Source organism: Notechis scutatus, chromosome 2, assembly GCF_049901735.1.
Source record: "Notechis scutatus isolate UNSWTSFEM ecotype Mainland chromosome 2, rNotScu1.2, whole genome shotgun sequence".
Classification (NCBI taxonomy): Eukaryota; Metazoa; Chordata; class Lepidosauria; order Squamata; family Elapidae; genus Notechis; species Notechis scutatus.
The window spans coordinates 193,352,392-193,372,383 of NC_142010.1; the positions used below are offsets into that span (position 1 = coordinate 193,352,392).

General features: G+C 37.2%; 1 protein-coding gene across 19 annotated transcripts in view; it reads left to right on the forward strand.

Annotated features, from left to right (window-relative positions):
• The window catches only part of MPDZ (multiple PDZ domain crumbs cell polarity complex component), a 97,325-nt gene extending 77,742 nt beyond the window's left edge, over nt 1–19,583 (forward strand). For 16 of the 19 annotated variants that reach the window (XM_087957678.1, XM_087957691.1, XM_087957690.1 and 13 more), the window contains 10 exons: nt 746–893; nt 2,627–2,713; nt 3,286–3,309; nt 3,415–3,511; nt 4,751–4,794; nt 7,525–7,647; nt 9,024–9,128; nt 12,221–12,333; nt 12,791–12,914; nt 15,140–19,583. In XM_087957678.1, coding sequence (XP_087813804.1) covers nt 746–893; nt 2,627–2,713; nt 3,286–3,309; nt 3,415–3,511; nt 4,751–4,794; nt 7,525–7,647; nt 9,024–9,128; nt 12,221–12,333; nt 12,791–12,914; nt 15,140–15,286 — 1,012 coding nt within the window. In that variant the 3' untranslated portion in view covers nt 15,287–19,583. The remainder of the gene's footprint in view (nt 1–745; nt 894–2,626; nt 2,714–3,285; nt 3,310–3,414; nt 3,512–4,750; nt 4,795–7,524; nt 7,648–9,023; nt 9,129–12,220; nt 12,334–12,790; nt 12,915–15,139) is intronic. The other 3 variants (XM_087957688.1, XM_087957695.1, XM_087957699.1) reach the window with 1 other exon arrangement.
• Nucleotides 19,584–19,992: the final 409 nt, after the last annotated feature.

Consider the following 19,992-nt stretch of genomic DNA (forward strand, 5'->3'; position numbering starts at 1 on the left):
TCAAACTATTCTGGTTGAATCATAGACGAACAGAACCATTACCCAGAATATTTGGATTGTTCTAAGTTTTGTCCAAGAAAAAAAATCTCAAGTCTTTTGGATGACTAAGACAAGGTTTTTGTACTTTATACCACCCTCCCTATCACTTCTGTATAGCCTATGCACCAGCATGGCCTCCTTGTCTACCCATCACTACTCTTGAATTTAAGGTGTGGCATATCCTACAAGCCAATCCACCCCAATGGGAAGATTACAGGATTTTTTTCCCTGCTAGCACTAAATACAGTTGTGTCTCCCTTAACACTCTCTTGTGTTTATGGTAGTAGAAAAAAATCTATATGGGTTTTAAGAGGTACTTCTTATTTAGTGCCTATGACATAATCCTGGCTCTCAATTTCTGAGTTTATGATACATTTTAATAATAACAGATTTTTATAAAAAGAGATATACATGTATGAAATATGTAGAAATATCTGTCACAAATTTATAAAAATGTAAAATTAATATTAAGTAAAACAGATTATTACTATTTTATTATATTTCACATGATTATATACCTCTTATGTATGTTCTAAGAATGATTAAAACTGAATTAGAATGTCCATTTACAAATATAGAGATTAAGAATTCAGTTTATAAAGCTCTGCACTGTTTATAAATCAATTCAGACATATGACAGGACGGTATAGAAGAGTCCAAGTAAATAACTAAATAAAACAAACACACATGAATATTGCATTTGTAGAAATGACACTGGAGTGTTTGTGTCGGACATTGTCAAAGGAGGTTTAGCAGATCTGGATGGAAGGTTAATGCAAGGAGACCAGATATTAATGGTGAATGATGAAGATGTTCGAAACGCTAATCAGGAGACAGTGGCAGCCTTATTAAAGGTACACTAGATTTGAGATAAAATGATATTATCAGAATCTGATCTAGACCCTTTTTGGTTGAAACCCCAACTATTGCTCATCCTTGATTTGATTTTGGTATAATTATTTTGATAAAATCAGATAAATGTATTGGGATTGCAACCCCTTTTTAATATACCCCCTGTGTTTACAGAAACTGTATACTCCTCATTTAATGACTCCCTCAATTAGCAACCATTTACAAATGTGATAATCATAAACGGTAATAAAAAATTCATTTTCCAATCAATGTGCACCTTTATGACCAAATTTAACACTCTTGACAATAATGCATGCTGATGTGAATAACAATGGTATAGCTGCATGAGATTTTATTTGAACGAGATGGCAATGGCCAATGATCTTTTGCAGCATCCCTCCTCCCTCTCCCCGTCTCTTTCTGTCTGTCTCATTCCCATGTTCACTTAGTGACCATTTTATTTAACAATCTGGTTGCTGGAATAGAACTTAGTCACTGAACAAAGAGTGGGTTCATTTTTGTTACTTTTTAATGAGTGATGCTAATCCTACCATATGTGTTTCCCAGCATAAATTAGATGAAGGGAGTGAATTTAGTAGTTTAGTTTAGAAATCTTTTTACTGTACTCACTGCTATTAAAATTATACATGATATTTTGTTTAGATTTAACGTTAACTGTGGTACCAGTTGAAAAAAGTTTCTATTTTAATGACAATTTCTTCAAGGAAGCCTGAGTGTTCAGTGGTCAAAATGAAAAATAAGTCAGGTGTTAGACGTTAAATTTCATTAACGGTGCTAAGTGAAGAGATAATATAATATTTTGTTAGCATCATGATGGAGTTGAAGAAATTGATGCTGGATTTTAAAATTAGATTTTGAGCTGATTCCTTCCTTGATGGGCAGTCAAACAGTTTACTCTTGATGTATCTTGTCATTGAAGTGGTTTTTTTTGGTATGTCTACTTAGACTGTTTGTTAAGGATATCTCTCATTCTAAGTATAGATAGTCTTTGACTAACTAAACATTCATTAATTAACCATTCAAAATTACAACATCACTGAAGAAAGTGAGTTACAACTTGTCCTTGCACTTAAAACTGTTGCATCCCCACAGTCATGTGATCAAAATTTGGGCGCTTGGCAACTGGCATGTATTTAGGATACTTGCAGCATCCATATCATTGCTATTTGTGACTTTCCCCAGCTGGCTTCTGCCAAGCAAAGTCAGTGGGGGAAGCCAGATTCGCTTAAAGACCACATGATTCACTTAACAAGTGCAGTAATTCGCTTAACGATTCTGACCAAAAATAAATTTGGTCTTTGTAAATTTGGCCATGACTCACTTAACAACCACCTTGCTTAGGAACGGAAATTCCGGTCCCATTTGTGGTCATAAATCAAGGATTACCATTATTGTATAAGGAAGAAGTGCCATTTGTTACAATTGCTGCTAAACAATGGTTTTCCAATAGTTAGCAGGTTTATATAATGATGGTTATAGACAGATCTTTAAACGAACATAATAGGTGTGAAACATGAGAAATATTTTTGCCCACTTGGGATTTTAGGGTTGAGTCATCCAATCCAAAATTGATAGATCCTATTATACAAATTATGCAAAAAAAAATTCAGCTGACAATTGTATCCAATAGCAGGCTTTTTTCCTTTCAACTAAGAAATGACTTTATAAATCCCTGATCAAGACGGTTGTCTAACCAATTATGTCTTCTTCCTAGTGCTCATTAGGTGTTGTTAAACTAGAAGTTGGAAGAATAAAGGCAAGTTTGTTCCATTCAGGGAGGAGAATGTCTCAGAGCAGCCAGGTTTGTAACTATTTGCGCTGATTTCATTTAGGAAAAAAAGTCAAATCAGTTCAAAAAGCAAACAAGGAAAATTTGATTTTGCTCCATCATGATTTTTTTGTAGAATGTTATCAAAGATACTAAAACCCACAACTAAATTCCATAACTGGTTGAATTGGCCCACGTTAAATATCTGTAAAAGTGATATTTAGGAGATTGGTTCACAATGTCAAAATTTATCTACCAATACATTGAACATCAAATTGTCATTTTTATAATTTTTGCTATCACAATTAAAGCAGAGTGAATCTTCAGAACTGCAGTGGTGTAAGGGTAGAAGAGGTAGAATTTATCATCATCTTTCTAATGACTTTACAATACCTCCCATTAGGATAATTGTTTAAGAACTCTATTCCATAAGGAAAAGAATTATGTGTCACATGGAATCACGAATGTTTCTTCAAATACATTTCTCCTTACCTGTGTCTAATATTTAAACCAGACCAGACAATTTTCCAAATCCACTGTTATAGCTGAATATATTGTAGCCTGTATTATTTTTAGATCCAGATTTTTTATCTTTGCTCTTATAGAAACCATGTCTTGGATCCAAACTGGTAGGTATATTTCCAGAAAAATTATGTGTGATGCTAAAATATTAGATAGTATTGGTTTAGAAAAAAAACAACGATTCCAGAATAATTTTGATGTAATTCTCTAAGGTCAGTGAAGGAAGTGGCAGCCTGACATCATTCAGTTTCCCAGGTGGTGGATCCAACCTGCCTGAAAGTTACGAAAGCACTCTGAAGAAGAATTGTTGTAAGTTTCAGTAGTCATTACTTATATTATTTATTATATGATATTTTGCTGTGCTATAAAATAAACGATGTTCTAACAATTTTAAAATGATTTTTTTATAAGCAATTAGGACTGGAATTTCCATCACTAAGCAATGCAGTCGTAAAATGTCACTTTGTGTGAGTGCATCGCTTAGTGATGGCAGTCTGTTACAATAGTTAAGCAAGGATTGTGGGACATTAAGTGAGGATCTGCTTGCAACTTCCTTCTGCCTTCCAACCAAAGTCAGTGGGGAAGCTGGCAGGAAGTCACAAATCCTAGGTACCTTACCAGCAGGCTAGCAAACAGGTAAGTGACTGCTGCTGGGTGCAAATGGGTGCACGGGAGTGTGCGGGTGGCCGGGGAGCCATGGTCGAAGTGCAGTGGGGCTTAGGATGGCTGCATCTGGATGAGGAAGGTTAGAGAAGGGTTTGCGAGGGGTGGGAGAGTAGAGGTGTGAGCGTGGCAAGGCTCGGGAAGAGTACATGGGCTGGGGCGGAGGCGCAGAATGAATGCAGTGAGGCTCAGCAAGGTATGACACAAGCATAACAAGGCTTAGGTTAATTGCTGCTTGTGGAGAAAAATGCATGAATGGCGGGGGAGATACAGCATGAGCACAGCAAGACTTGGGAAGGGGGCACAGTGTAAGCTGAAGAACTCTCAGTGAGGTGGTGGATAATAGTGGAGGCCCAGTGCGAGCGCAAAGCTCTAGAAGGGTGCACAAGGGTGTGTGGGTGGGCACTGAAGCAAGTGCAGAGGGACTAGAAGCTGGCATGGGTGAGGAGACTTAACTGAACAACCTGTGACCTTCCCTGCTGGCTTCCCCATTAACTTTGCTTGTGGGAAGCCAGCAGGGAAGGTTCCAAATCACAATCACGTGACTGGGGACGTGGCAACCGTCATAAGTTCCAGACGGTTGCCAAGCGTCCAGATATCCGTGGAGGTTCAAAGACAGTAAGTGATATTTCCTCCAGGCATTTCTATAATATAACTAAAGCATTTTTTCAGTACTGCAGAAAGGAGATTAGCCCCAACCTAAAACCATTTTTTTTATGTCTATCCTGGAAACATTAGCTATCTATTGCTGAAAATAGATAGTACTGTTATCTGTTCTCAGCAATAGATATCTTGCTCTAAAAACAAGGTAGCCTTTTAAAATGCATGAAAATTAAGTAGTTTTGAAATAAAAAATTACAACCATAATTTCTGTGTTTTTAATAGTGGCGTCTGAAATACAAGGACTGAGAACAGTTGAAATAAAAAAGGTAAGCCAGTTCCAGCATATTTAATAAAATAAAAAAGCTTTGGAGGAAAATACGTTGAACAAAATTTTTGGTGAAAAGCTAGGTTTAAAAAAGAAAAAAATTGAATTTATATTAAACAACATCACTTTTTTTTTCATCCTGTGGGTTAAGATTTAAAAATATTTTTTCTAACTTTTTGGGGTGATTATTCCCTTAATTAAGAAGACATAAGCTTTGTTCTTAAGTATCCCTTTATCCTTCAGAATTATGATTATTGCCTTTTCTCTTTATTTAAAAGGAGACCTGTTGTTCATAATATGAATATTTAGGCATCTGCAGGGGAGGGTTTCTTTTTAACATCATTATTTTTTAAAAAAAATCTGGTACTTTCCTGATCCACTTCATATTACAAGGCACACGATTCAGTTTGATAGAAGCTTCAGAGTCTGTTCACCACAGAACAGGGCAGGCTTGTTATTCAGGAAATGGAAACCCACAACTCCCTTGAGGATGCAAAACAATTTGCATGGTAGCCCATATGGGCGATGTTTGTTCATAAACATTTTGAAACATAACATAGTAGGTCTCTCTCTCTCTCTCTCTCCCACTCACTCACCCTCCCTCCCACTCTCTGTCTCTCTCTGCGTGCATGCGTGCATGCACCAGCAAAGCAAGAGTAACAGCAAACTTAAAAACCTGCTTTAAAGAAGGATACTTTTCTAAAGAAAGTAAATGTGCAAAAGGATGAAAGGAGGTAAGCTGCACTGCCTCCTTTCCACTATAGAAATTTTCATGAAGAAGCATGATTCTTCTATACCCAGTTGCTTTGGAGAGGACATTAGAGATAGATGGCGGTGCCACCTGGGCCTTCAGGTGTTGATGCTCAAATCCTTGAGCTCCCAGTGATCTTGTCTTCAGCAGCAAATTAGCTCTGATGAAAACAGTCTGCTAATGTTAAAATAACATCAGTGGTAAGGTTCACAAATAGTTGTGTTCACTTTAATCAAACACAGTGATTGAGTGATTACTTTTTCATCAAGTATGATGAGTCGGTAGCTCTGCCCATGTTGTAGCTTTGGCTAGAATTCAAACTATTTTTGAATGATTATTTGCCATAAGTCAGTGTAGACCAATGACTTAACTAGGAAATAGCAGATAATCATTTTCCTTATTTTTGTATTTAGTATGTAGTACTGTTTCAATATTATAATATTGAGAAAGTTTTGATAGATAAATTGCTTTGATAACCAATTCTAATTTTCACTGGCATTACATTTTAAATCCTCCTGAAATGGATTTAGTTACAATTTTTTAAAAAAAGAAATATTAGACATAGGTTTTGAAGTTGCTGTTTATTAACAGGCCACTTCATATTAGATTTTGCAAGGTGGAACAAGCGTACTTGTGTTAAAGTTGTGGGTAAAAACATACACTAGAGGGAGCATGATTTTATAGGATTATACTGCTTCCCTAAAATTCATAATGAAAAGGTGTATTTCATGTGTACTAATGGCATTTAAACATTCATGTTTTGTTTGTTTCTTCATGAGATACAAAGGATATTGGCAACAAAGAAGGACTCAAACTTAAAGCTAATGTATGCTGAAATCAACCAAGATATGGGACATTTTTGTAAATCAACCAAAGATATGAATATATTTTGTATTAATGTTTCCTTGTAGTTCTCAAAATGTCAAAATTTGTTTCTAATATAATACTATCTTATGTACCTTTGCAGAATCCCTTTTTCCATTAAATTTTCACCCATTATCTCTAAATAGGCCCTGTTTCTCTATATTTTGTTCTGTCCTTTATAACTTCTTTCCTTTCTTCCCTCTCATCTTCTCCCTCCCTTTTACCCCTTGTCTCTCTACTTCTCTCTTCTGCATTTCCCTCTACTGTTGCTTTCACAAATGTTCACAAATCTCTTCCATTTACAGACATAAAAAAATGAGCCATTCATTCAAATACTTATTATAGCCTTCCCATTTTGGAGTGCTATTTAGATCAGTTAAAACATCCCATAATCTGCAACCAGTATGGAGTTGAGAAAAATAATTACCCTTGTCTGTTTTCTTTTTGATCACACAGAATATCTCAGAAGTAAAAATTTTTACAGACTCTCCAGGTCAATACATGGTAAACAAAGTAATTAAGTTAAATAGAAATGAAGCAAAACAATAAGCACAGATAGTATTTTTTCAGCCTCAGTGTTCTCTGGGGGAGTTCTTGAATGCTTATGAAGGCAGTCAAAGAGAGGCCTTAATATGATTTCTATTTCCGAAGAAAGTGTAATAAATTCAAAACACTGCGATCTTCAAAAGTAACCTCATGCCAAGTGATTGCCATCCAGGTAAATAGTGAGGAGTCATGAGTTAATAAAGGAAGCAGTTAGGCCTCCTATCTGCTGCAGATAGGAATGCAGCTGACACACCAAAGAAAGCTGGATAACGGCATCCACGTTTCCTTCTAGCAATAATCATGACTCCATTTTGGTGGCCGTGGGTTTTGAAAAGGGGCTTAAAAATAATTACTCTTCCATGCATCGGAATACAGGAACGATTCTTGGGAGGTAGGATTATCATATTAACATCTAAAATTTCATTTTATCTTCTACATTAAGCCAAAGCCAGCTGATCTGTCATAATTAGAACCTGCCTCTACCAACAGAACAAAGTAAACATTTATTTATTGATATTTCCTGTTTCTAAACTGCCCATCTCTCTCTGTTGTTTGCCTTTGTTCTAACAGGCCCCTTCAGATTCTTTGGGAATCAGCATTGCTGGGGGAGTAGGAAGTCCTCTTGGTGATGTTCCCATTTTTATAGCCCTGATGCACCCAAATGGAGTTGCAGCACAAACCCAGAAATTGAGGGTAAGAAGAAAAGAGAAAATGTTTTGAGAGACTTCAAGTAATGTGATCCAATGTGGTTTTTATGTGTATGTTAATCAAATAAGTCAATGGTTAGTAACTGGTGGTTTGTTGGCTGCTTGTGGCCTCTAATGGCTTCCAAATCATCTCCAATCATATTATTGAAGTTCAGCAGAACAGCTATCAAAATTTTAAGTGACACAGTGGTATGACTGTTTGTTTGTTTGATGGTTAAAGATGCAAAATGGAGGTTGTAAAAGGGTCACTGTTGTGAGAGGGGCAGCCATATAAATTGTTTGAATAAATTAATAAAAGCTTTATGAATCCCAGAATAAATCTATACTTTAATCCCCCCATCTTCCCCCAAAAGACAAAAACAGCTGAAAATTTTCCAAAACATGCACTACCATATCACCTGTTGTCTTCAGGAGCCAAGAAGCTTCAGTCAAAAGAGCAAACTGACCTTCAGTTCCATGAGGGTTGACCATATTTAATGTAAGTAAAGGTCACCTTTACTTGGCAAAAGAGAATGCCATCTTAGGGACAAGATGCTTCACCAATAAGTAGGAGAGGTGATTCAGGTTGGAAAGATCCAGTGAAAACTGCAACCCAACAAATGGGAGCAACTCTTCAATTTATCCAACGAAAAGAATGCCGTTTTTGTTTCTGTATTGTCAGTGATATTTACAGGGAGTCCTCAATTTACAACTGGTTGCTTAGCCACTGTTTGATGTTACGACAGATCCCCCAAAAAACTAACTACGACTCAGTCATCCACAGTCATGTGTCCACATTTTGGATGCTCAGCCACTGGCCCACATTTATGACTGTTTGCAGTGTCCTGCAGTAATGTGACTACTATTTACAATGTTTTCCCCAGAAAGTGATGTTTACTTCTGGTTTCTGGCAAAAAAATGACCCATAATGACCAGTGGGTTTATGACCACCACATTCACTTAACAACCATGGCAAAAAAGGTCATTAAGTCAGACGCTTTCACACAAATGCCGTACTTAACATCGTGATTTACAATTGTAATTGTACAAAAACTATCTGTACACACTAAGCCACTAAATAGTACAGTTTTATATCACAAGGCCGAAATCCAACCAAGTATGAGTTATTTACTACAACTAAGGCAACCACAATTTATTATATTCAAGACCCACTTTTTAATTTTGGAAACATGGAAGATATTTTCGATTATTAACATTGAACAATGGCTTGGTGATATATATTGAGACACCATAATAATTTTGCTTGTTTTAGAAACACCATTGTGCTTACAATGTAATGGGAAAGAAAGTGTTAATTAATGACTTTGGAATAATTTGGTATAATGGATTCCCACCCCCCAAAATCTCACTTTCATCATCCAGGTTGGAGACAGGATTGTGAGCATTTGTGGGACATCCACTGAAGGCATGACTCATTCCCAGGCTGTCAGTTTGCTGAAGAATGCTTTGGGCACCATTGAATTACAGGTAGGAAAGTTGCCTGCAAATTAACATGTAAAGGCGGTAGAATTCATCTTACAATTATTCATATTATGATTTATATATTGTGATGACTGTCTGGAATCATATCTCATCCCCATAAGGTAGGTCAGATTTGGAAATCAACTGCACAAGAGGCTTGAGATTATTTTTATTGAAATTGGTCGTAATAACAGAATCTTGCAAATAGGCTGTTTCTCCTCCTCTTCTTATACTACAGTGAATCGGAGGCATCTTCTCTGGACTGGTTTCTCTTTTTTAAAAAATACTTTCTTAAATTTCTGCAAAACATAAAATATAAAACAAACAAACAAAATTATTAAGGAAAAGCATAGGAGAAGAGAAGGTGCAAAGGAATTAAAAAAACAATAGAAAATAAAAAATAACTTTCAACTTTCTTTGATACAGTTACAAATATATATATCAAAAATTCAATGGTATCCAATATTTCTATAATCATAAACACTTAATCATCAAATCACAAACTTAATATATCATTTTTATATTCTATATATGTTCTGTATTGGTTTTTAGCAAATCTATCTATCTATCTATCTATCTATCTATCTATCTATCTATCTATCTATCTATCTATCTATCTATCTATCAGTGGTTTCCACATAGAAAAAGAAAGTTAGACGAAGTCTTTAACGTAGTCAATTTTGCCATCTCAGACATTTCCATTAACTTCAGCATCTATTCTTTCCATCTCTGTGCAAAGAGAAGTCTGGCTACAGTTATTATACTGTATATAGAACAATTCCCAGCTGTTTATCCATCAGATCTGAAAGGAAAACATCTTGCTTCAGTTGTATATTTGTTTTAAGGTGACATAAAGTACCTTCAGACTGATTACATTTCCAATATATGTTTGACGATGATACATCTTTGATAATTTATGAGGTGTTAAATTATCAGTGATACATTATATTATAGAAATTATCTTTCAAATTGGAGTTCAAAGTAAATTGTAATCTCATAGTCCACATGTTTTCCCACTGATGTAGCATTATTTTATATCCCAAAGAAGAAGACTTTAATCACAAAGTCTTCTTGTATATTCATTTTACACAACTTGGCAATGACATGCTCCTCCTTAGAACACAAATTCAGTTCAAATTCAGTTCTCTCATTTTTGTGAAACCAGAATTATTCTCACTACTTAAATCTTTTTCATATCTCAGCATAAGCAAACCATTGACATGTAAAACCATCCTTTTCCATTTTTTCTCTTGTTTTTCATTATATTTCCCTCAGAAAAAACCACTAAATCTGCATAAGTCAAACAAGTTTATGTGGCTTATCATTTCTCTTCTTTGAAAGGCTTCTTGAGATGATAACCATATCTCATCGTTATGGACTTAAAAATGCTTCAGCCTCTTGTACCCATATTTTTTCATTTTATTCTCTACATCTATATTTATGATGCCTTTTAAAAGCTACACAGTAATCTGCAATCAGTGTGTCTTTTAAGGTACATTTGGAGCATAAGTTGAAGCACAAGGTATTTTGCAGCTGATCACATCATCACACAGGTAAATTTGCTTTAAATAGGCAAGCATCTGTCCAACCCACTGCTGTGCAAAAGTCTGTTAGCTCATTCCTCTGTGTGATCAGCTGCAGTAAAAAATGTCCTAAACATCTTTATTTGGAAACCAGACATATGGCTAATGTTATCATACCAGCAGCCAGTCTTGGGCATTTATATCATAAATCTAACATTCTGGCTATCATTGCTATATTTAGGTGTTTAAAAAATGGTTATAAGCAGGAATGTGTTTCTTTAGAGACTACGTTCTATTTGCAACTAGACATAATAATAGTGTCTTGTCTATATGCCATGTGTATTTATGGAGGCCTAGGGATTTGCATGTAGTCCTTCACTTAGTAAAGAGCCCCCAAAAGCTACTTATGACTTGGTTTCAAATTTATGGCAGCTGCAGTGCCTTTCATAGTTGTTTACCCTTATGACTGACACAAGGATGCTGCAGTGGCTGACCCCCCTCTCCTTTCCTTGACCCATCCCATCTGCTCCTTGCAGGCCTTTTGGCCTGCTCCCAACCCAGTCATTCAGCCACCCAAGCTTGTGGGCCAGGCCTTCTTCCCATCCTGGGCCTACAAGTTCTAACAGCTCCCCATGCTCCAGCAGCTTCTCATATCTGGCTTTAGGCTTTTTTGAGTGGCTGGGGTTGGGAGTGGCTGAAGCCTGCAGAGATCCTGAGGGTCAGGGAGTGGATCAGGGGATGCCTCAGAGTTTTGGGGAGGCCTTGGGAAGCCCAGTACAGGCAGGACTGAACCTGCACTAAATCTCCCAGGGCCTCCCACACACTTGAGGCACCCATGTAACTAACCACACATTCATTTAATGACCACATCAGGGAAAGCAAGCAGGGGAGGGGGTGTCATTAAGCAGGGCCCATCTCCCTTAATAGCCATCACCGTTTCTAATCATAATGGATATGTTCCATTACAGTTCTAGGTCGACAACTATGTATAATTGAGAAATGAGCTTGCTATGGAGCCCAGTTCCCTCCATTCAGATCAAATATGCAGCTTTCTCTGGATTTCTCTTCAAGCTCAGAAATAAGCTACTCTTTCTGTAACTAAAAGGGCTGAGTTGTAACATGCACAGAGCAATTACTACCTAGACCTATGTTTCAACCAAAAAGTGTCATAAAAGAGAAAAAGAAAAAGGGAAGAGAAACTGAACAAATGTTAAAATCAAACAAGCTTGCAATACATAGCAATAAAACCCATGGCTTAGTTTAAACTTGAGGACAGGATAAATAGGAAGTGGAAATGAGTGACTGAGTTCAGTAGTTGGCTATGTATATTATTTGAGAAATGAAGACAAACCAAACACTTATAGGAGCAGAAGAAAACCAAACAAATATACAGTTGCTTTTGTAGGTATAGTTATGCCTCTCATGAAATTTGATGATACATATTGAATATAGCTGTATGCCTCTAAAACATATAGAATATAAAAATTCAGATCAATTTTTGTTTGGCAGAGCTGTATCCCTCTTCCATATAATGATCTATATACTCATTTGTTTATGCTTAACGCTAACTTGCAGGTTGTAGCTGGTGGAGATGTCAGTGTCATAACTAGCCAACAGCAGGATCCACCAACATCTAGTCTAACATTTTCTGGTCTAACATCAAGCAGCATTTTTCAGGATGATTTGGGGTGAGTTTATCAACTTAATAATGGTTAATGTGGATTTTTCTAACATCTCTGTCAAATCTACAGTAAGAAAATGTACTTAAATTCAGTCTCAGTTTTACTTAAAATTGGCAACAGTCTACTGCAAGCTTGAATGTCAAGATTTTTATGGTTAGGGAAGTTGAGGTTCCATTATTTTGGTGAACATAACAAAAATATGCCATTGAAACGTTTAATACAAGAACACTGGTAATAAATAATAAGGAAGAAGAGGATGGGAATTGTCAGCCCAAATCAGTTCATTGCAAGATGAAAACGTCTTCATTAAAGGTTATAAATTGGTGCACATATATAGTTCTAGAAATATACAATACAATATTTAGTTTGTTTTGTACATATGTATGTTAGACAATCAAGCATGTTTAATGATCTACTACTAAAGTGAGCAAAACAGTGAGACAACTTTTTGTGTGTGTGATAGGCCCCCCCAATACAAAACCATCACTCTGGATCGAGGACCCGATGGCTTGGGCTTTAGCATTGTAGGTGGATACGGAAGTCCTCACGGAGATCTGCCCATTTATGTTAAGACAGTATTTGCAAAGGTAAGAACTTGATACCAAATTCATTTGCCAACTAGATATTCTGTTTAAAATCTTTGACATGGTCCATTCTGTCTTCTCTAAAGTATCAAGTCGATGTTGATCCTTAGCATCCATATAGATAATCTAAAATCATTATTAGATGACTAAGACAGCAGGAGGCAGACCATTGCCTTCAAGTGTACTTCCATCTGGGATTGGTGTGACCAAAGGCCAAGGTATTATACAATCCAAGCCATCTAAAATAGAGGTTTTCAACCTTTCTTCACCTCATAGCATGCATTTCACAGGCAGGACTTTCAGGTAGCGAAACCTGAAATCCCATGACATCCCAGGTCCTGGGGCTGGAGAGGAGAAATAGAGACAGTTCACCTGTGGTGATGCCATGGGAGGTGGGGTTCTGTTTGAGAGACACACCTGTAGACTCTTTGCAGGGTACCAGCATGTGCCACATTGTTTGAAAACTGCCGATCTATAAAATATGAGATGTCTCACCTCTAGCTCTTACCTTCCTTTAATGTCTTGTTAACTTTGTCCTGCATATCTTGCACTACATGTGTGATGCACTGACTTGAATGCCTGATGGGAACAAAAAGGGAAAAAAAACCCAGAAATTTTGATAATGCCTCCTATTTAGTGGGATTTTATTTCACTATTGTAGTTCTTTTTAAAACAGGGCACTGTTATCTCTAAACCTCATGCATCTAACATGCTCCAAGGCCGCCTTTCATTTTTGTGCATCTGTAATTTTGTAAATCCATATGCTAAACTGGAACTCTGTCTGTCTATCTATATTTATAGGGAGTAGTCTCGGTTTAGAATATGGGTGTTATTCAGCTTTGTTCGGGTATTTTCCCACGTCATTATAGTTGTGCTTTTAAAGTTGTATCAACGTTTCAGCAGAATCTCATCTGCCATCATCAGGCTTCTGTATTGTGTTCGTCTGTGAGTCAGACTTTTACAGTTGTTTCAGTTTTAAATTTGGGGCTAGCCTACTGCTGTGCCAGAATGTTTTTTTCTTCATCCTGATTGGTTGGGAGTCTTGGTCTGTGTTTATTGGTCTTGGAATTTGCTGTGTTCTGCTTGTTTGGTGTTTCTAATATCTTCTGTCTGTTTTGTGGCTTTTTTTGTCTTGATTGGCTGGCAACATTGTGTTCCTGTATTGAAAAAAGACCTGAAAGCATGAATAGAAGAGAAGATTCCACCAGACTGTCAATTATCTGGAAGCCTGCACTCTCAAACAAAAAAATCTCCACACTACAAGCCGAGCAAACACCTGGGCACAAACAGACCCCCCCCAATACCTCCAGCTCAAACACACCCCAACCAGGCACCCAGATGAAACCTAGCTTCCTAATAAATGATAGCCGTCCGTTTACTCAGAGCCAAGCCGCACTAAAAAGCCTCCAATACAGGCAACACAATGTTGCCAGCCAATCAAGACAAAAAAATCAGGATGAAGAAAAAAACATTCTGGCACAGCAGCAGGCTAGCCCCAAATTTAAAACTGAAACGGCTGTGAAAGTCTGACTCACAGACAAACACAATACAGAAGCCTGATGATGGCAGATGAGATTCTGCTGAAACGTTGCTACAACTTTAAAAGCACAACTATAATGACGTGGGAAAATACCCGAACAAAGCTGAATACCATACATACATACATACATACATACATACATACATACATACATACATATGTAGGAATGACCTAGATTTTGTTTATTATGCAGAATTTGTCCACAAATAAAAATATTTGCATTAAAGGAATTGCAGGATAATGTCCTACGGTTCTCTCTGCTATGACTCATTGTTTAATGCAAGAGGACTCTCATGAAGAAACATTTGAGCTGAACAAGATCACAAGTTCTAAGAATTGAATACTGGGTATATAAAACCTTAATTCCTGATGTTGTCCTCATGCAAAAAGCAGCCCATTGTTAAGAACCTCATTGTATCAAAAATTCCCATGGTATATGAATCATATTGGTTAGTGGTGACAGGAAGGGCATCCGGCCACTAAAACACTCTGCCAGCTCCATTCAGTTGCCCAGATTCCATCCTGCAAGGGATTATGGGGTTGTTAAAAGATGACAATGATATAAATGATACTGGTTGGGGTCAGTTACATGTAAAGCCAAGATTATGGTATAGCCTGCGGCCTCAGTTGGACGCCCTGTATGTATTCTGTAAAATAAAATCTGTTTTGTTTTTTTTAAACATTGCAGGGCGCAGCAGCAGAAGACGGGCGCCTGAAAAGAGGGGATCAGATCATTGCAGTCAATGGGCAGAGCTTGGAAGGGGTCACCCATGAGGAAGCTGTTGCTCTTCTAAAAAGAACAAAAGGAACTGTGACTTTGACTGTTCTCTCTTAAGTCCTGTCTCCAAAGATGAGATGAGAGTTTGTTTGCTGCCAGGCTGTTTTTAATCAGGGATGAAAAATAACGAATGGTCTTATTTTTATCCATGGTTAGACATATCGTTGAATTACAGAGATTGGCTTCTGTAGGATAAGAAAGTGACAAAATTTGAAAGCGGTAGTAATAAAATCAGAGTAAGAAAAAGTGAAATGGAAAGGAGGAAATGTATGGTGTGATAATCTGGCGGTGCATGTTGTGTGATAAGGGATTTGTAATGGGGAATTCTGGAACTCTGTAATCTCTGGAAGACACAAATGTTTGGCTATTGCTTAGCCAGGGTTAAGTTAAAGCTCTCAAACATATATATTCATTTGATTCAATTTTATTAATATCCCTGTGCCCAACATGAGATCTGAGACAAACTGTTTTCTGGAATAATAGTGCTTAAGAAAAACACTTTTTTAAAAGAAGAAAGTTTCCTGATCCTTCCTAGAACTATTGAATTGAATTGATCTTCATGTTATTTCTTAAATAGGACATTTCCTTAGGAGACAGGACATATGTGGTAGTAACACTTAACTTGTTGCAGAGTCCCCCGGAATACAATATACCTTCTCTTCTTTCTTTGTGGGATCAAATTGCCTTTCATCACTGTAATATATCTCATTATCACAAATGACCTAAAAATTATTGATGGAAAGATCGATCCCAAATTCTGGCTTCTAAAAATACATTTAATATTTCCAATGCTTGGTTGCAACAAAAAGAAAGCGAAAGCTCGACCCACTGATTTTAAACCAGCTAGTTAAAAACATTATAATACTTAGAATATTTGGTAGCTTTTCATACGGATGCTTGTGTTAGCAGGTTAGTAAAAAGTGGCCTAAAGCAGTTCTCATACAGCAAACAAAGACACAGATCCGAGATCCTTCTTCGCAGCCTTTGAAGGCTCTGTAACTGCAGAAGACCCAAACTGTTTTTACTACAGGTAGTCCTCAACTTGCAACCACAATTGAGCCCAAAATTTCTGTTGCTAAGTGAAACATTTGTTAAATGGGTTTTGCCCCATGTTACAACCTTTCTTGGCTCAGTTGAAGCTTAGAAATCCAATGCACGCGTGCACACATACACACAAACAAACAGCAAGTTAAGGCAAGAGAATGCCCCCCCACACACACACACACACTTCAACATTTACCTTGTTCACTTGTCTCTTTCCTAGTGACAACCACTGATTATAAATTAACAGTATTGGGCTGAGGTAGAGAAGCATATTGGGTCATTTTCTGTTCTATCTTTGCCTTATAATCTTACAGGTAGCCCTTGCTTAACAATTGACTTCCTTGTACGGCAACAAGTTGCAGATATGACAGCGATGACCAGTCCTTGTATTTACAATCTTTTGCAGGTCTGTTAAGCAAACGAAAGCTGAAGTACCATCATAAGCACAGTTTCTGTTTCACTTAGCAACCGCTTAGTGACTTAATGAACATATTGCGGGTCTCTTGTGATTACTAAACAGGGTGACCTGTGTTCTTGTGTTACGACAGTTTGCAAATTGTGCAATAGTTCAGCAGGATTTTAAAAATGTAACTCAAAATATAATTACTGCCCTTAGTTGGAAATAGAAAAAACTGAGAAAGCCAATGAGGAAAAAATAATTGTAATTTAGTTTAGGGGGAATTTTTTGAGAATTTGTTTAGCTATGTTCTGTCTGTGCCTGCTGCTTTCATGTGCTAATTACTGAAATTCTGGAAAGTACTGTTCCTTATAACTATATTTTTTTCTTTATTTATATAGGAATGAATACCTCATTAAAAGACCTACTAACATTAATTGGGACAATGTATTAGAATGTCCCCTTTCCCAGTTATTATCCCAAATTAGCATGTTGGGGTATAATGTATTTATATTAATTTTTTTTATTTTGTTTGTGTTAACATTTTAAGTATATATCTTTGGGATTTGCATTTTAAAAATACCCAAAGAATACCACTGGGATGTTAAAGAAAAATGAAGAAAAATACCAATTTACAAGCGGACCGTAGGATTATAGAAAGTAAGGGTGGGATGGGCCTTAGAGATCATCTAGTCCAATCACCTGTTCAGTACAGGAGATCCTATTATTATACTTAGTGTAATAGCTCATTTAAACATACTAAATGATTACTGAGAGAGCAGCCCAATTCCAAGCATAGTTTACTTTTTAAAACTCCTAAATGAAACAGACTTTGGTTACAGTCCTGTGTTCAAGTACCTGAAAAATACTGCATTACGGCTTACATACATGGAGTATGTATGTACTGTTGTTCTCTTGGTTCTTGAAAAGATCTATAGATCAGAGTGTGAAGGAAAATCACCCAAACGAATGATGGAGCAAGGATTTCTCTCCCCCAAGTAAAAATAAATAAATAAAATAAAAGCATTCAAATGAGGCTAACAGGGTTCCAAGTAATAGAACAAAACTCTGAGGCAGATGGATTCCTCAAGTAATAGCTTTATTGGATATATCATATTGGCACAGATCTGATGAAAACTGACTCTGAAGGTTCCTGTGGTTTTCACCTAATTAAAGGTTTTCCCTCAACCCCAGTCAGTCAGTCACATGGTCCAATCAAGATGCTCTTTAGTTGCCTGGTGACCTCACTCCTCCTCCCTCGGGCCAGGTGTGAGAATGTCCTTGGTTCCCCAGAGAAAGTATTTTGTTGTGGCTACAAAACCCCAGCTATCTCTAACCCCATCCCCTTATCCCTTAGCCCCAGTGTGGCAACACTGAAGCTCCAAGATGGTCAGGTCAGCTTCAGGGTTGACAGAGACTACAAGTAAAACAGGATAGCATTTTGCAGAGGATTTAATTTCTTCCATTTGTCTTACCAAGAAAAACAGATGTTCCTTTCTCCCTCCCTCCCTCCCTCCCTCCCTTTCAAGAGGCCCAGTCTTCAGGAAACCATATAAGACAGGGATCTCCAACCTTGGCAACTTTAAGACTTGTGGACTTCAAGTCCCAGAGTTCCTGGCTGAGAAATTCTGGGAATTGAAGTCCACAAGTCTTAAATTTGCCACGGTTGGAGACCCCTGATATAAGCTATTAACTATTTCATAATTGCTGCTGAATGAATAGGGGTCCATTTCAACCTAAGCAAACCTGATTTAGAAAAACTATGAGAAAAGATACCAGTACAAGGTAGTCCTCTATTTACAACCACAATTGTTTCCAGAGTTTCCACTGTGAAGCAAGGTGGTTGTGAAGTGAGTTGTGCAGGATTTTACTACCTTTTTTTTTTTTTTTGCCAGCGTTCAAGTGAATCACTGCAATTGTTAAGTGAATCCCAGACTCCTTAAGCAAATCCAGCTTCCCCCATTGACTTTTGCCCTCTGGGAAGATCACAAATGACAATCACCTGACCCTGGAATGCTGCAACTGTTGTACACACATGCAGGTTGCCTAGCACCCAAATTTTGATCACGTGTCCATGGGGGCGCTGTGATGATCGTTATGCGTGATGACCAGTCGTACCTCACTTTTTTCAGCGCCCTTGTAACTTTGGACTGTCACTAAGGGAATGTTTGTAAGTGGAGGACTGTAATATCTTCATAATAGGCGTTATTCAGATAATTTTAGAAATCAGAAATTCAATTTTAGAAAGCAGAAATTCAGGCGGGGTTGAGTGGCACCTTTTCACACTTAGCACATTTATAAAAAAAGGCATAAGCAAGATGAAGCCGCTGATGAAGGGACCAATAATTCACAAAATCTTAAGTCTTTTCATGAGGTGTATTAATCTGAAAAGGTGCTATCAAGACCCCTTTGGATTTTGGGCTACCAAAAACTAACACAGCTTATTCTCATACAGTGTCTTAGAGTGGTGGTAGTTCAGTGCAGTTTGGTTCAACAGGAATTCTTGATACCATTAGTTGACATTCAGATAGAGGGAGAAAAAGCTTCCGTCAGTTAACAATTACTGGCAATCTCTGTTGGATTCTAGTCCTGTATGTATTAACAGTGTTGTAGAGCAGGGTGTCATACCTTGGCAAAATTAAGACTGACGGATTTCAACGCTTAGAATTTTCCAGCTAGCCATGCTGGCTAGGGAATTTTGAGAGTGAAGTTCACAAGTCCTAAAGTTGCCAGGGTCGGATATCCCTGGTGTAGAGCATGTGATACCTATGTGCAACCACTTAAAACCTCCTCTATATTTGTAACAGATGTAGTGTACAGATATTTTATTATTTTTAAAAAATTTCTTCTCTGCAGTATTAGCTTGATAAGTGTAAAGTTATTTGTGGTAAACAAATAAAGGTTAAACATATCCATCTTTGTTTTTTAGGTCTATCTGTCAATTGGGTATGATTTCATTTCATTGTGAAGTTTATATTCCAACTTTTCACCACAACCAGCTTTTGAGGCATCGCCACAAACGAGCATTCATGGCTGAAGTAGAGTGGAGTAGAGTATAAATCCCCTGCTCCAGGTTAACTGTAACACCACCCTGGCTTTCTGAACAAATTCTGCTTCCTAAGAACTAAGTCCAAATTGTTTGATCTCATTTATCCAGACATCCTCCAAGATATGTGGATATCGTAGCTAATTTAACTTGACAAAGCCAGTGCAATGAATTCCTTCCTGGCACCTCAGGCTTTTTAATCTCCAATATCTATGCACAATACAAGAGAAAGCTAGAATAAATATAATTTCGTAAATACCTGAAGATTGTGGGCTG